Source organism: Heterodontus francisci, chromosome 4, assembly GCF_036365525.1.
Source record: "Heterodontus francisci isolate sHetFra1 chromosome 4, sHetFra1.hap1, whole genome shotgun sequence".
Lineage (NCBI taxonomy): Eukaryota > Metazoa > Chordata > Chondrichthyes > Heterodontiformes > Heterodontidae > Heterodontus > Heterodontus francisci.
Window position 1 is genome coordinate 15,679,575 of NC_090374.1, and position 22,693 is coordinate 15,702,267.

A 22,693-nucleotide genomic window follows, 5' to 3' on the forward strand; every position below is an offset into this window, starting at 1 on the left:
GATTGCTACAGACAAAGACCCCAGGGCAAGAAAGTCACCTACAATTCTGTCTCCAAGAAAACCCTGAACCAGGTGAACAAGTCACAAAGTGCACTCACTGTACATTAATTTTAAACATAGAAACATGTAAAATAGGAGCAGGAGTAGGCCATTCGTATGAGATCCCCTCTCATTCTTTTAAACTCTAGTGAATATAGGCCTAGTCGACCCAATCTCTCTTCATACATCAATCCTGCCATCCCAGGAATCAGCCTAGTAAATCTTCTTTGCACTCCCTCCATGTCAAGAACACCCTTCCTCAGATAAGGAGACCAAAACTGCACACAATACTTCAGATGTGGTCTCACCAAGGCCCTGTATAACAGCAGTAAGACATCCTTGCAGTTTTACTTGTTCTGGACTGTAATCCAAACCAAACTATTACTTAACACTCTGTACTCTATTTGTGTGTATGATTCTTATGTGCGTGTGTGAATGAAAGTGTAGTGTAATTTTATTATTTTATCTAGATCGGGTTTAGATTTTTTGTTAAGTACAAATAAACTCACCTCTTGTTTAAACTCAAGAAAACCTGTCCAATTCTTTTACAATCACCACCAAGGTAAAAGGTAAAACACGCACTGAAGTGGTAAGCACAACCAGTGTTTAAAAAGAAATAAGTCAAACAAGAGAAAGGGCAAGTGGGAGCCTTGCGAACCCTCCTCACCTGATTGTAATAACTGCAACAGGACATAGATTGGCTAGCAGAATGAGCAGACAAGTGGCAGATGGAATTTAATATAAAGAAGTGCGAGGTGATGCATTTTGGCAGAAGGAATAGTGTTATGAAAGTGCTTCCATTTTTTGTTAAATTTTTTTGAGGACTCATATTTAAAGAGTGGAAATGGATTCATTTTGGAAGTCTAAAGATTTCATAGATGCTGGACTTTGTGTTGTTGTTGAAAGTTCACTGGATATCACATGCTTAAGATAAATAAAGAACAGAAACCTTGGTGACTTGGGGGAGATGTTTACAGAGAAGTGACATGTCAAGATTTATACGGGTCAGGAATTGGTTTTGCTTCTGAGATATTGTTTTGGTTCAGTTGTGGTATGGACAGTATTGAAAAGCAGTTTGTTTTGTAGCCTGCTGAAAAAGAAACCCCTATCTCATCTTTCCTGTACCTCTCTAAGAGACCCGGAGAAATCCAATGTGTCAGCTCCTCTTTCTCTACCTCTTTGAAAAACTCTGCAAATCCAGAGTGTGATAACTGAAACCCCGATGCTATATTTCTCCTGGAAAGCTACATTTCTCGACATCTCCAGAACAAACTGCTTCTGAAAAGATCCCAGTGACCTGTCTCCATATACCTGGATGCCAGATCAAAAGGGACAACCTTCCATATCTTCTCTTTTTTTCTTCAAGAATTAGCAAGTATTTGGCCAAGTTTTTTTTGTCTTCTTTTTGTAAAAGACCTCTGCAGAGAGAATTTATTTTCTCCCAGTATGTGTGTGAGTATGTGTGTGGAGTACTTAAAAAGGGAACTTTCATATTTCAATCTGTGTTAATGCTTTGCTTTGTTACTCAAAAAGTCTTGTTTTATAATCAACTGGTAACTTTGTTGTTTATTAAAGAAAACTGGTTTGTATATTTTATTCTGGGATAAATAGTAGAGTATATGATTGACAGTATCGCTAACTGGGTAAACATTTAAAATATATGTTGTGACCTGTGGAGAAGTGGGACTAGAAAAGACAATGCACTCCTCCCACCTCAGTTGTAAGAATAGGGAGAAGCAATATATACTTAATGGCACAGTCCTAATTTCAAAATAAGAGGGAAGCCACTTAGGACAGAGATGAGGAGAAATTTCTTTACTCAGAGGGTTGTGAATCTTTGGAATTCTCTACCCCAGAGGGCTGTGGAATCTCAGTCATTGAGTATGTTTAAAGCAGAGATTGACAGATTTCTAAATACAAATGACATAAGGGGATATGACGATAGTGTGGGGAAAAGGCATTGAAGTGGATGATCAGCCATGATCATATTGCATGGCGGAGCACACTCGATGGGCTGAATGGCCTACTCCTGCTCCTATGTTCCTAAGGAGTGTGCAGGGACAGAGGGACCTAGGATTCACGTGCATAGATCTTTAAAGGTGGTAGGACAAATTGAGAGAATAGATAGGAAAGCATATGGGAGCCTGAGTTTCATAAATAGAAGTATTGAGTACAAAAACAGGGAAGTTATGCTGAAACCAAAATAAAAATTTCTGGAAATATTCAGCAGGTCAGGCAGCATCTGCAGACAGAAAAACGGAGTTTACATTTCAGTTCTGTGACCTTTCATCAGAACTGGCAAAAGTTGGAAATGTAATAGGTTTTGAGCAAGTGAAAGTTGGGGGGCGGTTATGGGGAAGAAGAACAAAAGGGAAGGATTGTGATAGGGTGAAGGGCAGAAGAGGTTAAATAACAAATGGTTTCATGGTATCAAACACAAGAAGGGAGATAAAAAGCAATGAAGGTGAACAAGGTATGCTGAACCTTTATAAAGCTCTGGTTAGGGCACAGCTAGAATACTGCGTTCTGTGCTGGTCACAACACTTTAGGAAGGATGTGAGGGTCCTTGAGAGGGTGCAGAGGGGAATTACCAGAACGGTTCCAGAGATGAAGGATTTTAGCTACACGGTTCAGATGGAGAAACTGGGGTTGTTCTCCTTGGAGCAAAGGAGATTCGGGTGGAGATTTGGCAGAGGTGTACAAGATTATAACAAGTTTAGATAAGGTAGACAAAGAAAGACTGTTCCCATTAGCTGATAGTACAAGGACTAGGGGACACAGATTCAAGGTTTTGGGCAAGAGATAAAGGGGGGATGTGAGGAAGAACTTTTTTAAGCAAAGAGTGGTAATGACCTGGAACTCACTGCCTATGAGAGTGGTGGAAGCAGAGGTGATCAATGGCTTCAATGGAAATTGGGTGAGCACTTGAGGGAAATAAAGTTGTAGGGTTATGGAGCCGGCAATGAACTCAATGGGCTGAATGGCCGCCTTCTGTGCAGTTATGATTCAATGGCTCATGTCAGGAATGTGATTGAATACTTATCACTCACTAAGATGGGTGCAGCATCAACATTAATCAAGAAGCTCATCACCATCCAGAACCGAACAGTTTGCTTTATTGGAGCCCTTGCCACTAGGTTCAATATCCACCCAACCCATCACCAGCTAATTGTGGCAGCATTAGTCTATAGAATACACTGCAGCACTCATCAAGGTTACTCTGAAAGCACATTCCTCCTCTCTGACCTCTACTATTGAGAAGGTTAAGAGCAACAATAATATGGAAACACCATCAATTCCAACTTCCTCCTCCAAGTCCCCCAATAGCCTGACTTGGAAATACACCACCATCCCTTCATCATGGCTGTGTCAATAAATAGTTCACCAGCATCTCTCAGGAAAACCTGAGAGGAGGATTGAATGCAGTCTCGCCACATTCTGAGAACATATAAAAACAATTGTGGGATTAGCTCAGGTCTTGTACAAATTCAGCATTGCTTCCTTGATTTATTTATACTACGTGGGATAAAATTTCACTTCAGCGGAGGTGTTGAATTAGCTGCCTGTTACATATTCCTCTCAAATCTCTGTTTGATTGGAGTCAATGTAAAGAACATCAGGTGGGGAGTAAAACAGTCGGCTAAGCCACTACCATCTATTTTGTGCCCCAGTGCAGGTTGAATTTTACTCCCCCCACCCCCCGCAGTTTCTCTAGGTACAAAACCAAGGACTCCATTCACTTTTATTCGCGTTATCTTCTTGTACGAACAACTTTAATAACCTGCACATAACAACTATTCATCTTATTGGGCCTCTGATTTCCCCCAAATTGGTTAGCTAAAACATAATTTGCACTGTGTTCAGACTAGGCAATTATTTCATGCAGAAAAGGACACAGCTCTTAGTCATCTCCTTTCATGATTGAAGTTTCTCCATCCTCCTATCCAATCTTCCACCTCTGATGCTGGGGATTAAATGACTGTAAAGGTTCAAAACTCCAGCTTGTGCCAATAATTGCACCAAAGTCCATTCACCAAGATGCCAATCACAGCTGGCTCCATACATACATTTGTTTTCACTCAACGGATGGTGGGATTTGGAACTCCATGCCTGAAAGGGTAGTAGAGGCAGAAACCCTCATAACATTTAAAAACTTGAAGTGCCCTCGCCTACAAGGCTACGAACTAACAGCTGGAAATTGGGATTAGCCTGAATGGTTAGTTGTCGGCCAGCATGGGCACAATGGGTCGATTGGCCTTCTTCCAAGCTGTAAATTTCTATTCTGTGAGACTAACCCAAGATGAAGTGAGCTATTGGGCTGAAAGGAGAGAAAGGGAATGGGATCGACCCGAACAGTCACAATACCTGTACAGTAACTAAATGACATGGATAGAAAACTGGGTGGCAGACAGGAAACAAAGAGGAGGAATAAACGGGTCTTTTTCCGAGTGGCAGGTAGTGACTAGTGGGGTACCACAGGGATCAGTGCTAGGACCCCAGCTATTCACAATATATATTAATGATATAGATGTGGGAATTAAATGTAATATATCCAAGTTTGCAGATGACACAAAGCTGGGTGGGAGTGTGAGCTGTGAGGAGGATGCGGAGAAGCTCCAGTGTGATTTGGACAGGTTGAGCAAGTGGGCAAATACATGACAGATGCAGTATAATGTGGATAAATGTGAGGTTATCCACTTTGGTTGTAAAACAGAAAGGCAGATTATCTGAACGGCGATAGATTGGGAAAGGGGGAGGTGCAGTGAGACCTGGGTGTCCTTGTGCACCAGTCGCTGAAAGTAAGCATGCAGGTGCAGCAGGCAGTTAAGAAGGCAAATGGTATGTTGGCCTTCGCAGCGAGTGGATTCGAGTACAGGAGCAAGGATGTCTTGCTGCAATTATACAAGGCCTTGGTGAGACCACATCTCGAGTCTTGTGTGCAGTTTTGGTATCCTTATCTGAGAAAGAATGTTCTTGCTATGGAGGGAGTGCAGCGAAGGTTCACCAGACTGATTTATGGGATGGCAGGACTGATGTATGAAGAGAGATTGAGTCAATTGGGATTATATTCGCTGGAGTTCAGAAGAATGAGAGGGGATCTCATAGAAATCTACAAAATTCCAACAGACTAGATGCAGGAAGGATGTTCCCGATGGTGGGGGAGTCCAGGACCAGGGATCACAGTCTAAGGATAAGGGGTAAGCCATTTAGGACTGAAATGAGGAGGGATTTCTTCACCCAGAGAGTGGCGAACCTGTGGAATTCTCTACCACAGAAAGCAGCAGAGGCCAGATCACTAAATATATTCAAGAAAAAGTTAGATATAGTTCTTAGGGCTAATGGGATCAAGGGATACGGGGAGAAAGCGGGAACAGGTTACTGAGTTTGGATGATCAGCCATGATCGTATTGAATGGCGGTGCAGGCTCGAAGGGCCGAATGGCCTACTCCTGCTCCTATTTTTCTATTTTTCAGTAAATGGCAGAACCCTTAGGAGTATTGACAGGCAGAGAGATCTGGGCGTACAGGTCCACAGGTCACTGAAAGTGGAAACACATGTGGATAAGGTAGTCAAGAAGGCATACGGCATGCTTGCCTTCATGGGTCGGGGCATAGAGTATAAAAATTGGCAAGTCATGTTGCAGCTGTACAGAACCTTAGTTAGGCCACACTTAGAATATTGTGTGCAATTCTGGTCGCCACACTACCAGCAGGACGTGGAGGCTTTGGAGAGGGTACAGAAGAGGTTTACCAGGATGTTGTCTGGTCTGGAGGGCATCGGCTATGAGGAGAGGTTGGATAAACTCGGATTGTTTTCACTGGAACGACAGAGGTGGAGGGGCGACATGATAGAGGTTTACAAAGTTATGAGTGGCATGGACAGAGTGGATAGTCAGAAGCTTTTTCCCAGTGTGGAAGAGTCAGTTACTAGGGGACATAGGTTTAAGGTGCGAGGGGCAAAGTTTAGAGGGGATGTGCGAGACAAGTGCCTGGAACTTGCTGCCGGGGGAGGTGGTGGAAGCAGGTACAATAGCGACGTTTAAGATGCATCTTGACAAATACATGAATAGGATGGGAGTAGAGGGATACGGTCCCCGGAAGTGCAGAAGGTTTTAGTTTAGGCAGGCATCAAGATTGGCGCAGGCTTGGAGGGCCGAATGGCCTGTTCCTGTGCTGTACTGTTCTTTGCTCTTTGCTTCAGTCACGTGATGTCACGTGATCAGAGGTCACATGGTCAGAGGTCATGGATTCGGAATATCATATGATCAAAGCTCCAGGAATGACTCTGATCAGAGTTGGGAACCTTATACACGGATGGTGTTCGTGGTGTTCTGTTTGACACTTTTGCATTGGTGCTGGGGTCGAACAGACTGTCACTCAAACAGGCCCCATATATCACTTAATGCCACCATAACCAGAATGCAGGCTTGCCAGTTGAGGGTGCAGGTGACCATCTTTCTTTGGCTGCTTGTTGTCCGGTGTCCTGTGCACACCAGACTTTATGCTCCACGGTGTGTATGGACCCTGCCCATCCGCTGCATAGTGGCAAACTGCAGCCACTGTAAAGTGAAACAAGCTTTATTTTTACTCATTCATGGGATGTGGGCATCGCTGGCTGGCCCAGCATTTATTGCCCATCCCTAATTGCCATTGAGAAGGTGGTGGTGAGCTGCCTTCTTGAACTGCTGCAGTCCATGTGGGGTAGGTACATCCACAGTGCTGTTAGGAAGGGAGTTTCAGGATTTTGACCCAGCGACAGTGAAGGGATGGTGATATAGTTCCAAGTCAGGATGGTGTGTGACTTGGAGGGGAACCTGCAGGTGGTGGTGTTCTCATGCATCTGCTGCCGCTGTCCTTCTAGTTGGTAGAGGTCGTGGGGTTTGGAAGGTGCTGTTTAAGGAGCCTTGGTGAGTTGCTGCAGTGTATCTTGTAGTTGGTACACACTGCTGCCACTGTGCGTCGGTGGTGGAGGGAGTGAATGTTTGTAGATGGGGTGCCAATTGAGCGGACTGCTTTGTCCTGGATGGTGTCAAGCTTCTTGAGTGTTGTTGGAGCTGCACCCATCCAGGCAAGTGGAGAGTATTCCATCACACTCCTGACTTGTGCCTTGTAGATGGTGGAGAGGTATTGGGGAGTCAGGAGGTGAGTTACTTGCCGCAGGATTCCTAGCCTCTGACCTGCTCTTGTAGCCACAGTATTTATATGGGTGGTCCAGTTCAGTTTCTGGTCAATGGTAACCCCTAGAATGTTGATAGTGGGGGATTCAGCAATCGTAATTCAGTTAAATGTCAAGAGGAGATGGATAGATTCTCTCTTGTTGGAGATGGTCATTGCCTGGCACTTGTGTGACTCAAATGTTACTGCGACAGAGAAATGAGTGTCAGTGGTAGCTCAGTGGCTGGCACTTTTGTCTCAACATCAGAGGGTTATGTATTCCAGTCCTAGCCTAGAGCATAACAGTTAGCCTGACATTTCAGTAGTCTACTGACCTGAGCAACTGAGTACAACCGACATCTTCTGAGTTGCAGGTCTCATTGTAATAGGCTGGGAAGAGACTGGTTTGTGCTAATTAACTTCACCAGGAACTGTGATTGTGCAGAAAGCAGTGATATGAGTGCATGGAAAGTTCAGGTCACACTCCTGCTGGTAAAGAGCTTTTAGCAAATTGTTCAATGGGCATCACACACTTACCACTGACAAGCAAGAGTGGAGAAAACATCTGGTGGCTCTGGTTCCTGGAACAGTTTCAGGAGTTCTGGGTCTGAGCTGAGGTGAGCTAGGATTCGCAGCTCAATGTGGGAAAAATCTGAAATGTAAAATAAAAATGAAAACTTATGGTGGGAGGGAGTATATTTTACCATCCTGTCCACAGCTAAGAACTTGCTACCCAGGTTCTGCTGCCCCCTCCCTCTAAGCAGCAACCGGGACATCGTAAAGGCAACCTGAGTTACTTGTCTATTAGGTTTTGCGAGCCCGGAGGCGGAGGCGACAGAAGAAGAGCTCAACGTCATGCCGAGTGCGAAATTCACTGAGGTGGGGGCGTAAGGGGATAAAACTGAGACCTTTGCTGAGTACAGAACGTTCAGCGTCAGAGAGGTGGAGGTGTAATACCTGCCCATTTACCTCCTCTCGCCTCACTATCCCAGGCCCCAAACACTCCTTTCAGGTGAAGCAGCGATTTACTTGTACTTCTTTCAATGTAGTATACTGTATTCGCTGCTCATAATGTGGTCTCCTCTACATTGGGGAGACCAAACGCAGACTGGGTGACCACTTTGCGGAACATCTCCGCTCAGTCCGCAACCAAGACCCTGAGCTTCCGGTTGCTTGCCATTTCAACACACCCCCCTGCTCTCATGCTCGCATCTCTGTCCTGGGATTGCTGCAGTGTTCCATTGAACGTCAACGCAAGCTCGAGGAACAGCATCTCATTTACCGATTAGGCACACTACAGCCTGCCGGACTGAACATTGAGTTCAATAATTTCAGAGCATGACGGGCCCCCCATTTTTACTTTTATTTTTAGCTTTTTTTTTTCTTTTTCCTTTTTTATTTATATATATATTTTTGTGTTTATTTTATTTTATATCATCTTAGTTTGTTCAGTTTGCTTACCCACTGTTTTTTTCATGTTTATACTTGCGGCTGTTCAGTTTTCAGTCCGTTAACACCCTCTCTGTACTAATGCTTTGTCTTTCAACACACCACTAACATATTGTTTGCCTTTGCTCCACGAACCTTCTGGTCAGCTATGTGGCCTTGTCCAATCTACACCTTCTCTTTTGTTATCTCTTGCCTCACCCCCACTTTACTTGCTTATAACCTTTTACATTTCTATTTTTGCCAGTTCTGAAGAAAGGTCACTGACCTGAAACGTTAACTCTGCTTCTCTCTCCACAGATGCTGCCAGACCTGCTGAGTATTTCCAGCGTTTCTTGTTTTTATTTCAGATTTCCAGCATCCGCAATATTTTGCTTTTATTTAAGTACTTTTGAAGTGTAGTCACTGTTGTTAGGTAGGAAGTGTGGCAGCTAATTTGCGCACGGCAAGATCCCACAAACAGCAATGTGATAATGGCCAGATAATTTGTTTCAGAGATGTTGATGAGGGATAAATATTGGTCAGGACTCCCCTGCTCTTCTTTGAAATAGTGCCATAAGATACTTCACATCCACATGAGAGAGCAGGCAGGGCCTCAGTTTAATGTCTCGTCCAAAAGGCAGCACTGCTGACAGTGCAGCACTCCTCTGTACTGCATTGGAGTATCAGCCTTGATTTCCAGTAACCTTTTGACTCATGAACAGGAGTACAAACCATTGGGCCAATTACTTACTAACTCACAGGTACAAAGTTCCACAAAGTATAGAGCTCAAAAGCAAAGAAGTTATGGTCAACCTTAATAAATCACTGCTTAGGCCTCAGCTGGACTATTGTGTCCAATTCTAGGCACCACACTTTAGGAAGAATGACCATGGAGAGGGTGCAAAGGAGATCTATTAGAATGGTACTAGAAAAGAGACACTTCAATCATATTGAGAGACTGGAGATGCTAGGATTGTTCTTCTTAGAGCGAAGAAGGTTAAGAGGAGATTTAATAGAGGTGTTCAAAATTATGATGGGTTTTGATAGAGCAGATAGGGAGTGGATGCTTTGAGTGGCAGGACAGTCAGTAACCAGGAACAGATTGAAGATAACTGGCCATAGGTATTCCCTGTCTAAACCTCTCCACCTCCCTCTCCTCCTTTAGGACTCTCCTTTAAACCTACCTCTTGGACCAAGCGTCTGGTAACCTGTCCTTATATATCCTTATGTAGCTCAGTGCCAAATTTTGTTTCACAATTGTATCTGAATAAATGTTGTCGGCAGCTCATGACTGAGATAGATGCACCAGGAAGATCCCTAGGTTGGACTGCTGCCTGTGCTGAACAAACTGATCTCAGTAGAGGCCAGGGTGGCACTAGGGGCAACTACAATTGGCCTCAGTGCTAGGGGAGGGAAAATCGGCAGAGAACCGACATGTACGAGCATCCGGTCAAGTCAGGATTGGGCTCAGTTGTGATTCCACCCACAGTTGAATAGTCTGCCAACCCTCAGCATCAAGGTTCACATGTAAAGAACCATCAGAGATGTGAGACATCAGCTGACTGTGAGTCAGAGTCATAGAGGAGGCCATTTGGCCCATCACGTCTATGTTGGCTCTTTGAATAAACTATCCAATTAGTCCCACTCCCCGCCCCCGCTCTTTCCCCATAGCCCTGCAAATTTCTCCTTTTCAAGTATTTCTCTAATTCCCTTTTGAAAGTTATTACTGAATCTGTTTCAACCGCCCTTTCAGGCAGTGCATTCCAGATCACAACAACTCACTGTGTAAAAATAATTCTCCTTATCTCCTCTCTGGTTCTTTTGCCAGTTACCTTCAATCAGTGTCGTCTGGTTACTGACCCTCCCCCCAGAGGAAACAGTTTCTCATCAGTTACTCTATCTAAGGTCTTCATAAGTTTGATTTGTGCAGGAAGGTTGAACAGAACAAGAACAAAAAAAAAAATGGGGCAATATTAGTTCAGGAAACAATGAGTAGACTACAAGCCTTTTTATCAATGTTTATCAAAAATTTAAGAACATTTCCACTCAAGAGTTGTGCTGTGCTGCTGCCACCTACTGCTTGGAGATCAACTTTGCCAGTAGTTTGAGAGACTAAAATGTAATTAAAAATATCAGTGTAAATGGACAAATTAGGGACCTATGTGTGAGCAGGATCGGAGCAGTGAGACAGGCACTGTGAAACACTGTGAAGCAGTGGGTTCGATCTTACGACCAGTGCTGCACACACGAGGTACAACTTTATATTCAAGTAAAGAATAAATGGAGGTAAAATTCAGCACACAATAATTCAGGGTTCAGTAGGGATCTGTGTCCATGTTGGATAAGAAAAGAGGCACAAATTATCCATCCATAATCATTAAGTTATTTGAGCATGAGACAGTATAAGAATAATATAATGAAAGAAAAACTTGCATTTATATCTCACCCTTCGCCACAGTACTTTTGAAAAGTGAACATAAGAACATGAGAAATAGGCACAGGAGTAGACCATTCAACCCCTCCAGCCTGCTCCACCATTCAATATGATCATGGTTGATCTTCATTCAACTCCATTTTCCACTCTATCCCCATATCCCTTGATTCTCTTTGAGTCCAAATATCAATCGAACTTAGCCTTGAATATACGCAATGACTGAGCATCCACAGCTCTCTGGGGTAGAAAATTCCAAAGATTCACAGCCCTCTGAATGAAGAAATTTGTCCTCATCTCAGTCCAAAATGGCCGACCCCTTATCCTGAGACTGTGCCCCCTAGTTCTACACTCTTTATCCAGGGGAAACAACCGTTCAGCATCGACCCGGTCACGCTCTCTCAGAATCTGTTGTGGGAAAGGTGTTAGAATCGATCATTAAGGAGGCTATAGCTGGGCACTTAGAAAAACTCGAGGTAATCGGGAATAGTCAGCACGGTTTAGTGAAAGGGAAATCACGTTTAGCCAATTTATTGAAGTTCTTTGAAGGAGTAACATGCGCTGTGGATAAAGGGGAGCCCATTGACATAAAGGCCGGCTCGTGTCTGCAAATGAAACCTGACCTGAGCCCGACAGAACCACATCCAACCCGAGCCCGACCCGGCCCGAGTCCTTTCACGTTTTCCCGCTCCCGGCCTGACACGACTACCGGAATGTTCAGTTAACCTAGCTTCCGTTTTTCACTTTTTAAGCTTGTGCAGATAAGCAACAAAAACTGTAACTGGACTTGAAAGGTTTTTTAAAAAGTACATTAAGATTGGAGCCACGTACCGGAGTGTGTCCGACCCGGCCCGACCCGACCCGAGCCCGAACCAGACACATGTCGTCGAGTCCCATCGGGTTCAGGTCGGGAAGCCATGCTGCAACGAGAATCAAGGGATATGGGGATACAGTGAGAAAGTGGAGTTGAATGAAGATCAACCATGATCATATTGAATGGTGGAGCAGTCTCCAGGGGCCATATGGTCTACTCCTGCGCCTGCTCCTGAACTTGGATTTCCAGAAGGCATTTGACAAGGTGCCACATAAAAGGTTATTCTGTGATCACAAGCTGTTCTGTCAAGATACCATGCTTAATGATGGTGCAGTGCAGCAACTACCGGATGGCATTACAGGATTTGAGGTTCATTAATGATTAGTTAGTTTGATAGAATGTTGGGTGTTCTTAATTTTTTTTAACAAGGGAAGTGACTCGGAGTATGCTATTTCTGAACCACATTACACGAGGCAGGCAGACACACAGACTCTGAATAAGTAAGGTCTATTATTAAAGAACTATGAATATTTAATCCAGGAGCAGAATTTTTCAGGAGAATCATGCAGGCAGAACAATATTTACCTCATAAATATGCTGAACTGCTGCGCGTTATGTGATCCCAGTAACTTTAAAAAGCTAAAGGGAAGCGGTTCTCGGTGAAAATTTATCCTGTTTTCAGCCTTGTTATGGATCATTGGCCAAGGTTACATTTCCCATGTCTCCTGGTTTGCTCCTTTAGCAAAGTTCTGTTGGCTAGTAAACTTTACTGCCTCCTTCGATTACTTTTTTTATTCGATTAATTGGATGAGGGCATCGCTGGCAAGACCAGCTGCAGTCCATGTGGTGTAGATACACCCACAGTGCTGTTCGGGAAGGAGTTCCAGGATTTTTATCCAGCAACAGTGAAGGAACGCCAATATAGTTCCAAGTTAGGATGATGTGTGGCTTAGAGGGGAACTTGCAGATGGTGGTGTTCCCACGTGCCTGCTGCACTTATTCTTCTAGGTGGTAGAGGTCAATATGAAAAGCACAATTCAGCATAGCGGTGCCTCATCAGACCCCTTTCCTATCCTGAGTGGCGTGAAACAGGGCTGTGTTCTCGCACCTACACTGTTTGGAATCTTCTTCTCTCTGCTGTTCTCACATGCGTTCAAGTCTTCAGAAGAAGGAATTTTCCTCCACACAACATCAGATGGCAGGTTGTTCAACCTTGCCCATCTTAGAGCGAAGACCAAAGTATGGATGGTCCTCATCAGGGAACTCCTCTTTGCTGACGATGCTGTATTAACATCTCACACTGAAGAGTGTCTGCAGAGACTCATCGACAGGATTGCGGCTGCCTGCAACGAATTTGGCCTAACCATCAGCCTCAAGAAAACGAACATCATGGGACAGGACGGCAGAAATGCTCCAGCCATCAATATCGGCGACCACGCTCTGGAAGTGGTTCAAGAGTTCACCTACCTAGGCTCAACTATCACCAGTAACCTGTCTCTCAATGCAGAATTCAACAAGCGCATGGGAAAGGCGTCTGCTGCTATGTCCAGACTGGCCAAGAGAGTGTGGGAAAATGGCGCACTGACATGGAACACAAATGTCCGAATGTATCAAGCCTGTATCCTCAGTACCTTGCTCTACGGCAGCAAAGCCTGGACAACGTATGTCAGCCAAGCGCGACGTCGCAACTCATTCCAGCTTCGCTGCCTCCGGAAAATCATTGGCATCAGGTGGCAGGACCGTATCTCCAACGCAGAAGTCCTCGAGGCGGCCAACATCCCCAGCATATAGACCCTACTGAGCCAGCGGCGCTTGAGATGGCTTGGCCATGTGAGCCGCATGGAAGATGGCAGGATCCCCAAGGATACATGGTACAGCGAGCTCGCCACTGGTATCAGACCCACTGGCCGTCCATGGCTCCGCTTTAAAGACTTCTGCAAACGTGACATGAAGTCCTGTGACATTGATCACAAGTTGTGGGAGTCAGTTGCCAGTGATTGCCAGAGCTGGCGGACAGCCATAAAGGCGGAGCTAAAGAGTGACGAGTCGAAGAGACTTAGCAGTTGGCAGAAAAAAAGACAGAAGCGCAAGGGGAGAGCCAACTGTGCAACAGCCCCGACAACCAATTTTATCTGCAGCACCTGTGGAAGAGTCTGTAACTCTAGAATTGGCCTTTATAGCCACTCCAGGCGCTGCTCCACAAACCACTGACCACCTCTAGGGGCTTACCCATTGTCTCTCGAGACAAGGAGGCCAAAGAGGGGTTAGAGGTCACAGGTTTGGAAAGTGCTGTCTAAGGAGCCACGGTGAGTTGCTGCAGTGCATCTTGTAGATGGTACACACTGCTGCCGCTGTGTGTCATGCTGGAGGGAGTGAATGCTTAAGGTGGTCGATGGTGTGCCGTTCAAGCAGACTGCTTTGTCCTGGATGGTGTCAAGCTTCCCGAGTATTGTTGGAGCTGCACCCATCCAGGCAAGTGGACAGTATTCCATCACACTCCTGACTAGTGCCTTGTAGATGGTGGACAGGCTTTGAGGAGTCAGGAAGTGGGTTAGTCGCTGCAGAATTCCCAGCTTCTAACCTGCTCTTGCAGCCCTAGTATTTATATGGCTACTCCAGTTCAGTTTCTGGTCAATGGTAACCCCTAGGATGTTAATAGTGAGGAATCAGCAATCGTAATGCCATTGAATTTGGTCAGATCTCTCTTGTTGGAGATGGTCATTGCCTGGCACTTGTGTGGTGCAAATGTTACTTGCCACTTATCAGCCTGAATGTAATCCAGGTCTTGCTGCATTTCTACATGGACTGCTTCAGTATCTGAGGAGCTGCGAATGGTGCTGAACATTGTGCAATCATCAGCGAACATCCCCACTTTTGACCTTATGATTGAAGGAAGGTCATTGATGAAGCAGCTGAAGACGGTTGGGCCTAGGACACTACCCTGAGGAACTCCTGCAGTGACGTCCTGGAGGTCAGATGATTGACCTCCAACGAACACAACCATCTTCCTTTGCGCTAGGTATGTCTCCAACAGGTGGAGAGTTTTCCCCCGATTCCCATTGACTCCAGTTTTACGAGGGCTCCTTGATGCCATACTCAGTCAAAGGTTGCCTTGATATCAAGGGTAATCACTTTCACCTCACCTCTGGATTTCGGCTCTTTTGTCCATGTTTGAACCAAGGCTGTAATGAGGTCAGGAGCTGAGTAGCCCTGGTGGAACCCAAACTGAGCGTCAGTGAGCAGGTTATTGCTAAGCAAGTGCTGCTTGATGGCACTGTTGACAACACCTTCCATCACTTTACCGATGATCGAGAGTAGTCTGATGGGGCGGTAATTGGCCAGGTTGGATTTGTCCTGCTTTTTGTGCACAGGACATACCTGTGCAATTTTCCACATTGTCACGTAGATGTCAATGTTGTAGCTGTACTGAAACAGTTTGGCACGGGGCATGGCTAGTTCTCCAGCACAAGTTTTCAGTACTACAGCCGAGATGTTGTCAGAACCCATCGCCTTTGCAGTATTCAGTGCCTTCAGTCATTTCTTGATATCACGTGGAATGAATCGAATTGGCTGAAGACTGGCATCTGTAATGCTGGGGACCTGCAGAGTGGATGAGCAACCTGACCATGGCACCATGGTACAGGATGCCATTCAACTGGAGGGAGAAAAAAGGAATATAGTGGTTGTAGGGGACAGTATAGTTAGGGGATTGACACTGTTTTCTGCAGAAAAGAGCGAGAATCCAGATGGCTGAGTTGCCTGCCCGGTGCCAGGGCTGGAGAGGAACCTACAGTGGGAGGGGGAGGATCCAGTCGTTGTGGTCCATGTAGGTACCAACGACAAAGGCAGGACAAGGAAAGAGGTTCTGCATAGTCAGTATGAGGAACTAGGTGCCAAATTAAGAAGCAGAACCTCAAAGGTAATAATCTCTGGATTATTACCTGAGCCACATGCAAATTGGCATAGGGCAAATAAGATTAGAGAAATTAATGGGTGACTCAAAGACTGGTTTGGTAGAAGTGGGTCCCGGTTCGTGGGGCACTGGCACTAGCACGGGGAAAGTGGTGGCTGTACCATTGGGACTGTTCTAGCGAGCCGCATAACCAGGGAAGTAGAGAGGGTTTTAAACTGAATAGTGGGGGCAAGGGATCAAATTTGGGAAGATATGGTAAATCAAGGAGTAGAGACAAAGCAAGAGAGAAAGGTATTAATGTGGGAAATGATAGACTGTGATAGGAAGGGACAGAGCGTACAAATCTAAGAGTAAATCAACAGATAAGGCTAGAGGTTAAAAAATAATAAAAGGGAAAAACTAAAGGCTCTGTATCTGAATGCACGTAGCATTCAAAACACGACAGATGAACTGAGAGCACAAATCAAAATAACTAAGTATGATCTGATCGCCCTTACAGAGACATGGCTGCACGATGACACAGATTGGGACCTGAATATTGAAGGGTATATGGCATTTAGGAAGGACAGGAAGCTAGGAAAAGGTGGAGGGGTAGCTCTGTTAATTAATGATGGTATTAGCGCAATAGAGAGGGATGGCCTAAGTTCAGGAGACCAGGATGTAGAAGCAGTTTGGGTAGAGATGAGAAATCATAAAGGCGAGAAGTCACTTGCAGGAGTGGTGTACAGGCCACCATTAACCACACTGTAGGACGGGGTATAAAGGAAGAAATAACAGCAGCTTGTCAGAAAGGTCCAGCGATAATTATGGGGGATTTTAACCTACATATAGACTGAAAAAATCAGATGGACAGAGGTAGCCTAGATGAGGAGTGCATAGAATGTTTTTGGGATAATTTCTTGGAACAACATGTTCTGGAGCCAACCAGAGAGCAGGCTATAATACAGCTTGTATTGTGTAACGAGATAGGATTAATTAATGACCTCCTCGTTAAGGCAGCCATTGCTTGTAGCGATCATAATATGATTGAATTTTACATTCAGTTTGAGGGAAAGAAGTGTGGGTCCAAGACTAGTATTTTAAACTTAAATCAGGGCAATTATGAGGGCATGAAAGCAGAGCTAGCTAAAGTGAACTGGCAAATCAGGTTAAGGGATAGGTCAATAGAGATTCAGTGGAAGACATTTAAGGGGATATTTCAGAATACACAGAATAAATACATTTCAACGAGAAAGAAAAATTCCAAGCGTGAGAACCACCATCCGTGGTTAACTAAAACAGTTAAAGATAGTATCAAGCTTAAAGAAAAAGCCTATAATTGCACAAAGATGGGAGGCAGGTCAGAAGATTGGACAGAATATAAAAAACACCAAACGATGACTAAAAGATTGATAAGGAGGGAAAAATTAGAGAGAAAGCTAGCTAGAAATATAAAGACAGATAGTAAGAGTTTCTATAGATATTTAAAAAAGAAAGAGTTAACAAAATGAGTGTTGGTCCTATAGAAACTGAGTCTGGGGAATTAATAATACATATAGATTGGGCAAATCAAATTAGTCACAATACCGTAGAGGAGGAATTCATGGAGTGTATACAGGATGGTTTTCTGGACCAATACGTTGAGGAACCAACTAGAGAACAGGCCATCCGAGACTGGGTATTGTGTAATGAGAGAGGAATAATTGACAATCTAGTGGTGCGAGACCCCTTGAGCATGAGCTCCCATAATATGATAGAATTCTTCATAAAGATGGTAAGTGACATAGTTGATTCTGAGACTAGGGTCCTGAATCTTAGTAAAGGAAACTACGAAGGTATGAGGCACGAGTTGGCTATGACAGATTGGGAAATGTTACTTAAAGGGATGACAGTGGATAGGCAATGGCAAACATTTAAAGAGGGTGGGGACGAACTGCAACAATTGTTTTTCCCTGTCTGGCGCAAAAGTAAAACGGGAAAGGTAGCCAAACCATGGCTTACAAGGGAAATTAGAGATAGAATTAGATCCAAGGAAGGGGTATATAAATTTGCCAGGAAAAACAACAGACCTGAGGATTGGGAGCAGTTTAGAATTCAGCAAAGGAGGACCAAGGGATTGATTAAGAAGGGGAAAATAGAGTACGAGAACAAGCTTGCGGGGAACATAAAAACTGACTGTAAAAGTTTCTATAGGTATGTGAAGAGAAAAAGATTGGTGAAGACAAATGTAGGTCCCTCACAGTCAGAAACAGGAGAATTTATTATGGGGAAGAAAGAAATGGCTGACCAACTAAATGCATCCTTTGGTTCTGTCTTCACAAGGAGGACACAAATATCATACCAGAAATGTTGGGGAACACAGGGTTTAGTGAGAGGGAGGAACTGAAGGAAATCAGTATGAGTAGAGAAATGTTGTTGGGGAAATTGATGGGACTGAAGGCCGACAAATCCCCAGGGCCTGATGGTATGCATCCCAGAATACTTAAGGAAGTGGCCCTGGAAATAGTGGATGCATTGGTGGTCATCTTCCAAGATTCTACAGACTCTGGAACAGTTCCTACAGATTGGAGGGTAGCAAATGTAACCCCACTATTTAAAAAGGGAGGCAGAGAGAAAGCAGGAAATTATAGACCAGTCAGCCTGACGTCGGGAGTGGGGAAAATTCTAGAGTCCGTTGTCAAAGATTTAATAGCAGAGCACTTAGAGAACAGTGTTAGAATCGGACAGAGTCAGCATGAATTTATGAAAGGGAAATCATGCTTGACAAATCTACTAGAATTCTTCGAGGATGTAACTAGTTGAGTTGATGAAGAGGAGCCAGTGGATGTGGTTTATTTGGACTTTCAGAAGGCTTTCGACAAAGTCCCACACAAGAGATTAGCATGTAAAATTAAAGCGCATGGGATTGGGATAGTGTATTGCGACGGATAGAAAATTGGTTGGCAGACAGGAAACAAAGAGTAGGGATAAATGGGTCTTTTTCCATATGGCAGGCAGTGACTAGTGGGGCACCACAGGGATCGGTGCTAGGAACCCAGCTATTCACAATATATATTAATGATTTAGATGAGGGAACTAAATGCAATATCTCCAAATTTGCAGATGACACAAAACTCGGTGGGAGGGTGAGTTGTGAGGAGGATGCAGAGAGGCTTCAGGGTGATTTGGACAAGTTGAGTGAGTGGGCAAATGCATGGCAGATGCAGTATAATGTGGACAAATGTGAGCTTATCCACTTTGGTAGCAAAAACAGGAAGGCAGATCATTATCTTAATGGCTATAAACTGAGAGAGGGGAATATGCAGTGAGATCTGGGTGTTCTCGTACACCAGTTGCTGAAGGTAAGCATGCAGGTGCAACAGGTGGTAAAAAAGGCAAATGGTATGTTGGCCTTCATAGCGAGAGGATGCGAGTACAGGAGCAGGGATGTCTTGCTGCAATTATACAGGGCCTTGGTGAGGCCACACCTGGAATATTGTGTGCAGTTTTGGTCTCCTTATCTGAGGAAGGATGTTCTTGCTATAGAGGGAGTGCAGCGAAGGTTTACCAGACTGATTGCTGGGATGGTAGGACTGACGTATGAGGTTTAAATTTCCAAAATTCCCTAGATTTGGGGAAGGTTCCATTAGATTGGAAAATAGAAAATGTAACTCCTTTATTCAAAAAGTATTTTAAAAAATAAGAAGTATTTAGAAGAGCATACAAGGCTACGGGCCTAGTACTGGTAAATGGGGTTAGAATAGATAGGTGTTTGATGGCCAGCATGGACGCATGATGCATTTTGGAAGATCCAATTCAAGAGTGAACTATACAGTAAATGGAAAAGTCCTGGGGAAAATTGATGTCCAGAGAGATTTGGGTGTTCAGGTCCACTGTTCCCTGAAGGTGGCAACGCAGGTAAATAGAGTGGTCAAGAAGGCATACGGCATGCTTTCCTTCATCGGACGGGGTATTGAGTACAAGAGTTGGCAGGTCATGTTACAGTTGTATAGGACTTTGGTTCGGCCACATTTGGAATACTGCGTACAGTTCTGGTCGCCACATTACCAAAAGGATGTGGATGCTTTGGAGAGGGTGCAGAGGAGATTCACCAGGATGTTGCCTGGTATGGAGGGCGCTAGCTATGAAGAGAGGTTGAGTAGATTAGGATTATTTTCATTAGAAAGATGGAGGTTGAGGGGGGACCTGATTGAGGTGTACAAAATCATGAGAGGTATAGACAGGGTGGATAGCAAGAGGCTTTTTCCCAGAGTGGGGGATTCAATTACTAGAGGACACGAGTTCAAAGTGAAAGGGGAAAAGTTTAGGGGGGATATGCGTGGTAAGTTCTTTACGCAGAGGGTGGTGGGTGCCTGGAACACGTTGCCAGCGGAGGTGGTAGATGCGGGCACGATGGCGTCTTTTAAGATGTATCTAGACAGATACATGAATGGGCAGGAAGAAAAGTGATACAGAACCTTAGAAAATAGGCGACATGTTTAGAGAGAGGATCTGGATCGGCGCAGGCTTGGAGGGCCGAAGGGCCTGTTCCTGTGCTGTAATTATCTTTGTTCCTTGTTCTTTGTTCTTTGACACGATGGGCCAAAAGGCCAGTTTCTGTGCTGTATAACTCTATGACGCTAAAAGGGAAGGGGACAGAAAGCAGGAAACTACAGGCCAGTTAGCTTAACATCTGTCTTAGGGAAAATATTAGAAGCTATTATTAAAGACATTATAGCAGGGCATTTAGAAAAATTCAAGGTAATCAGGCAGAGTCAACCTGGTTTTGTGAAAGAGAAATCATGTTTAACCAATTTATTGGAGTTCTTTGAGGGAGTTACGTGTGCTGTGGATAAAGGGGAACTGGTAGATTTGATTTCCAGAAGGCATTTGATAAGGTGCCACATCAAAGATTATTGCAGACAATAAAAGCTCATGGTTAACATATTGGAATGGATAGAAGATTGGCTAGCTAACAGGAAACAGAGAGTAGGCATAAATGGGTCATTTTCTGGTTGGCAAGATGTAATGAGTGGTGTGCCACAGGGATTTGTGCTGGGATCTCAACATTTTATAATTTATATAAATGACTTCGATGAAGGGACTAAATTTATGGTTGCTAAATTTGCTGATGACACAAAGATTGGTAGGAAAATAACTTGTGAAGAGGACATAAGGAGGCTACAAAGGGATATAAATAGATTAAGTGAGTGAGCAAAGACCTGGCAAATGGAGTAATGTGTGAGGAAGTGTGAAATTGTCCACTTTGGCAGGAACAATAAAAAAGAAGCATATTATCTAAATGTTGAGAGATTGCAGAGCTCTGAGATGCAGAGGGATCTGGGTGTCCTCGTGCATGAATCGCAAAAGGTTAGTATGCAGGTACAGCATGTAATTAGGAAAGCTAATAGAATGTTATCATTCATCATGAGGGGGATTGAATACAAAAGTATGGATGGCATTGGTGAGACCAGATCTGGAGTACTGTGTACAGTACTGGTCTCCTTTTTTAAGGAAGGATGTAAATACGTTGGAGGCAGTTCAGAGGTTTACTAGACTAATACCTGGAATGGGTAACATCTAAGAGCCTGAGACGTCTTGACAGCGTGAATGTGGAAAGGATGTTTCCTCTTGTGGGAGGATCTAGAACTAGGGGTCACTATTTAAAAACAAGGGGTCGCTCATTTAAGATAGAGATGAGGAGAAATTTTTTCTCTCAGAGGGTCGTGAGTCTTTGGAATTCTCTTCCTCAAAAGGTGGTGGAAGCAGAGTCTTTAAATATTTTTAAGGCAGAGGTAGATAGATTCTTGATAAGCAAGGGAGTGGAAGGTTATTGGGGTAGGTGGAAATGAGGAGTAATCGGTTCAGCCATGAACTTATTGACTGGCGGAGCAGGCTTGAAGGGCCGAGTGGCCTACTCCTGCTCCTAATTCGTATGTTCGTATGTATGACCTCAGGAGAAGGCCGAGATGGATCATCCACTTGACACCTCCAGCTGAAGATGAATGCAAATGCTTCAGCCTTGTCTTTTGCACTGATGTGTTGGGCTCCCCCATCATTGTGGATGAGGATATTTGTGGAGCTTCCTCCTCTAGTTAGTTGTTTAAATGTCCACCACCATTCACGACTGGATGTGGCAGGACTGGAGAGCTTAGATCTGATCCATTGGTTGTGGATCGCTTAGCCCTGTCTTTTGCATGCAGCTTTCACTCTTTGGCATGCAAGTAGTCCTGGTTTGTAGCTTCACTGGGTCGATACCTCATTTTTACATATGCCTGGTGTTGCACCTGGCATGCCCTCCTGCACTCTTTATTGAACCAGGGTTGGTCCCCCAGCTTGATGGTAATAGTAGAGTGGGGGATATGCCGGGCCATGAGGTGACAGATTGTTATTGAACACAATTCTGCTGCTGCTGATTGTCCACAGTACCTCACAGATGCCCAATTTTGAGTTGTTAGATCTGTTCTGAATCTATCCCATTTAACACAGTGGTAGTGCCACACAACACGATGGTGGGTATCTTCAATGTGAAGGCGGGACTTCGTCTCCACAAGGACTGTGCGGTGGTCACTCCTACCAATACAGTCATGGATAGATACATCTGCAACAGGTGAGGGCAAGGTCGACTAGGTTTTTACCTCTTGTTGGTTCCCTCACCACCTGCTGCAGGCCCAGTCTGGCAGATGTGTCCTTCAGGACTCGGCCAGCTCGGTCAGTAGTGGTGCTACTGAGCCATTCTTGGTGATGGACATTGAAGTCCCCCACCCAGAGTACATTCTGCACCCTTGCCATCCTCTTCTTCCGAGTGGCATTCAACATATGACACAAAGATAGGTAGGAAAGTAAGTTGCTAAGAGGACATAAGGAGGCTACAAAGGGGTATAGATAGGTTAAATGAGTGGGCAAAGATCTGGCAAATGGAGTATAATGTGGGAGAATGTGAAATTGTCCATTTT

The 22,693-nt window shown here is 44.4% G+C and overlaps 1 protein-coding gene across 11 annotated transcripts in view; it reads right to left on the reverse strand.

The window, feature by feature from the left end:
- Window positions 1-22,693, reverse strand: part of poln (polymerase (DNA directed) nu) — a 549,154-nt gene that overhangs the window by 110,389 nt on the left and 416,072 nt on the right. For all 11 annotated transcript variants that reach the window (XM_068029211.1, XM_068029206.1, XM_068029207.1 and 8 more), the window contains one exon: window positions 7,731-7,845. In XM_068029211.1, coding sequence (XP_067885312.1) covers window positions 7,731-7,845 — 115 coding nt within the window. The remainder of the gene's footprint in view (window positions 1-7,730; window positions 7,846-22,693) is intronic.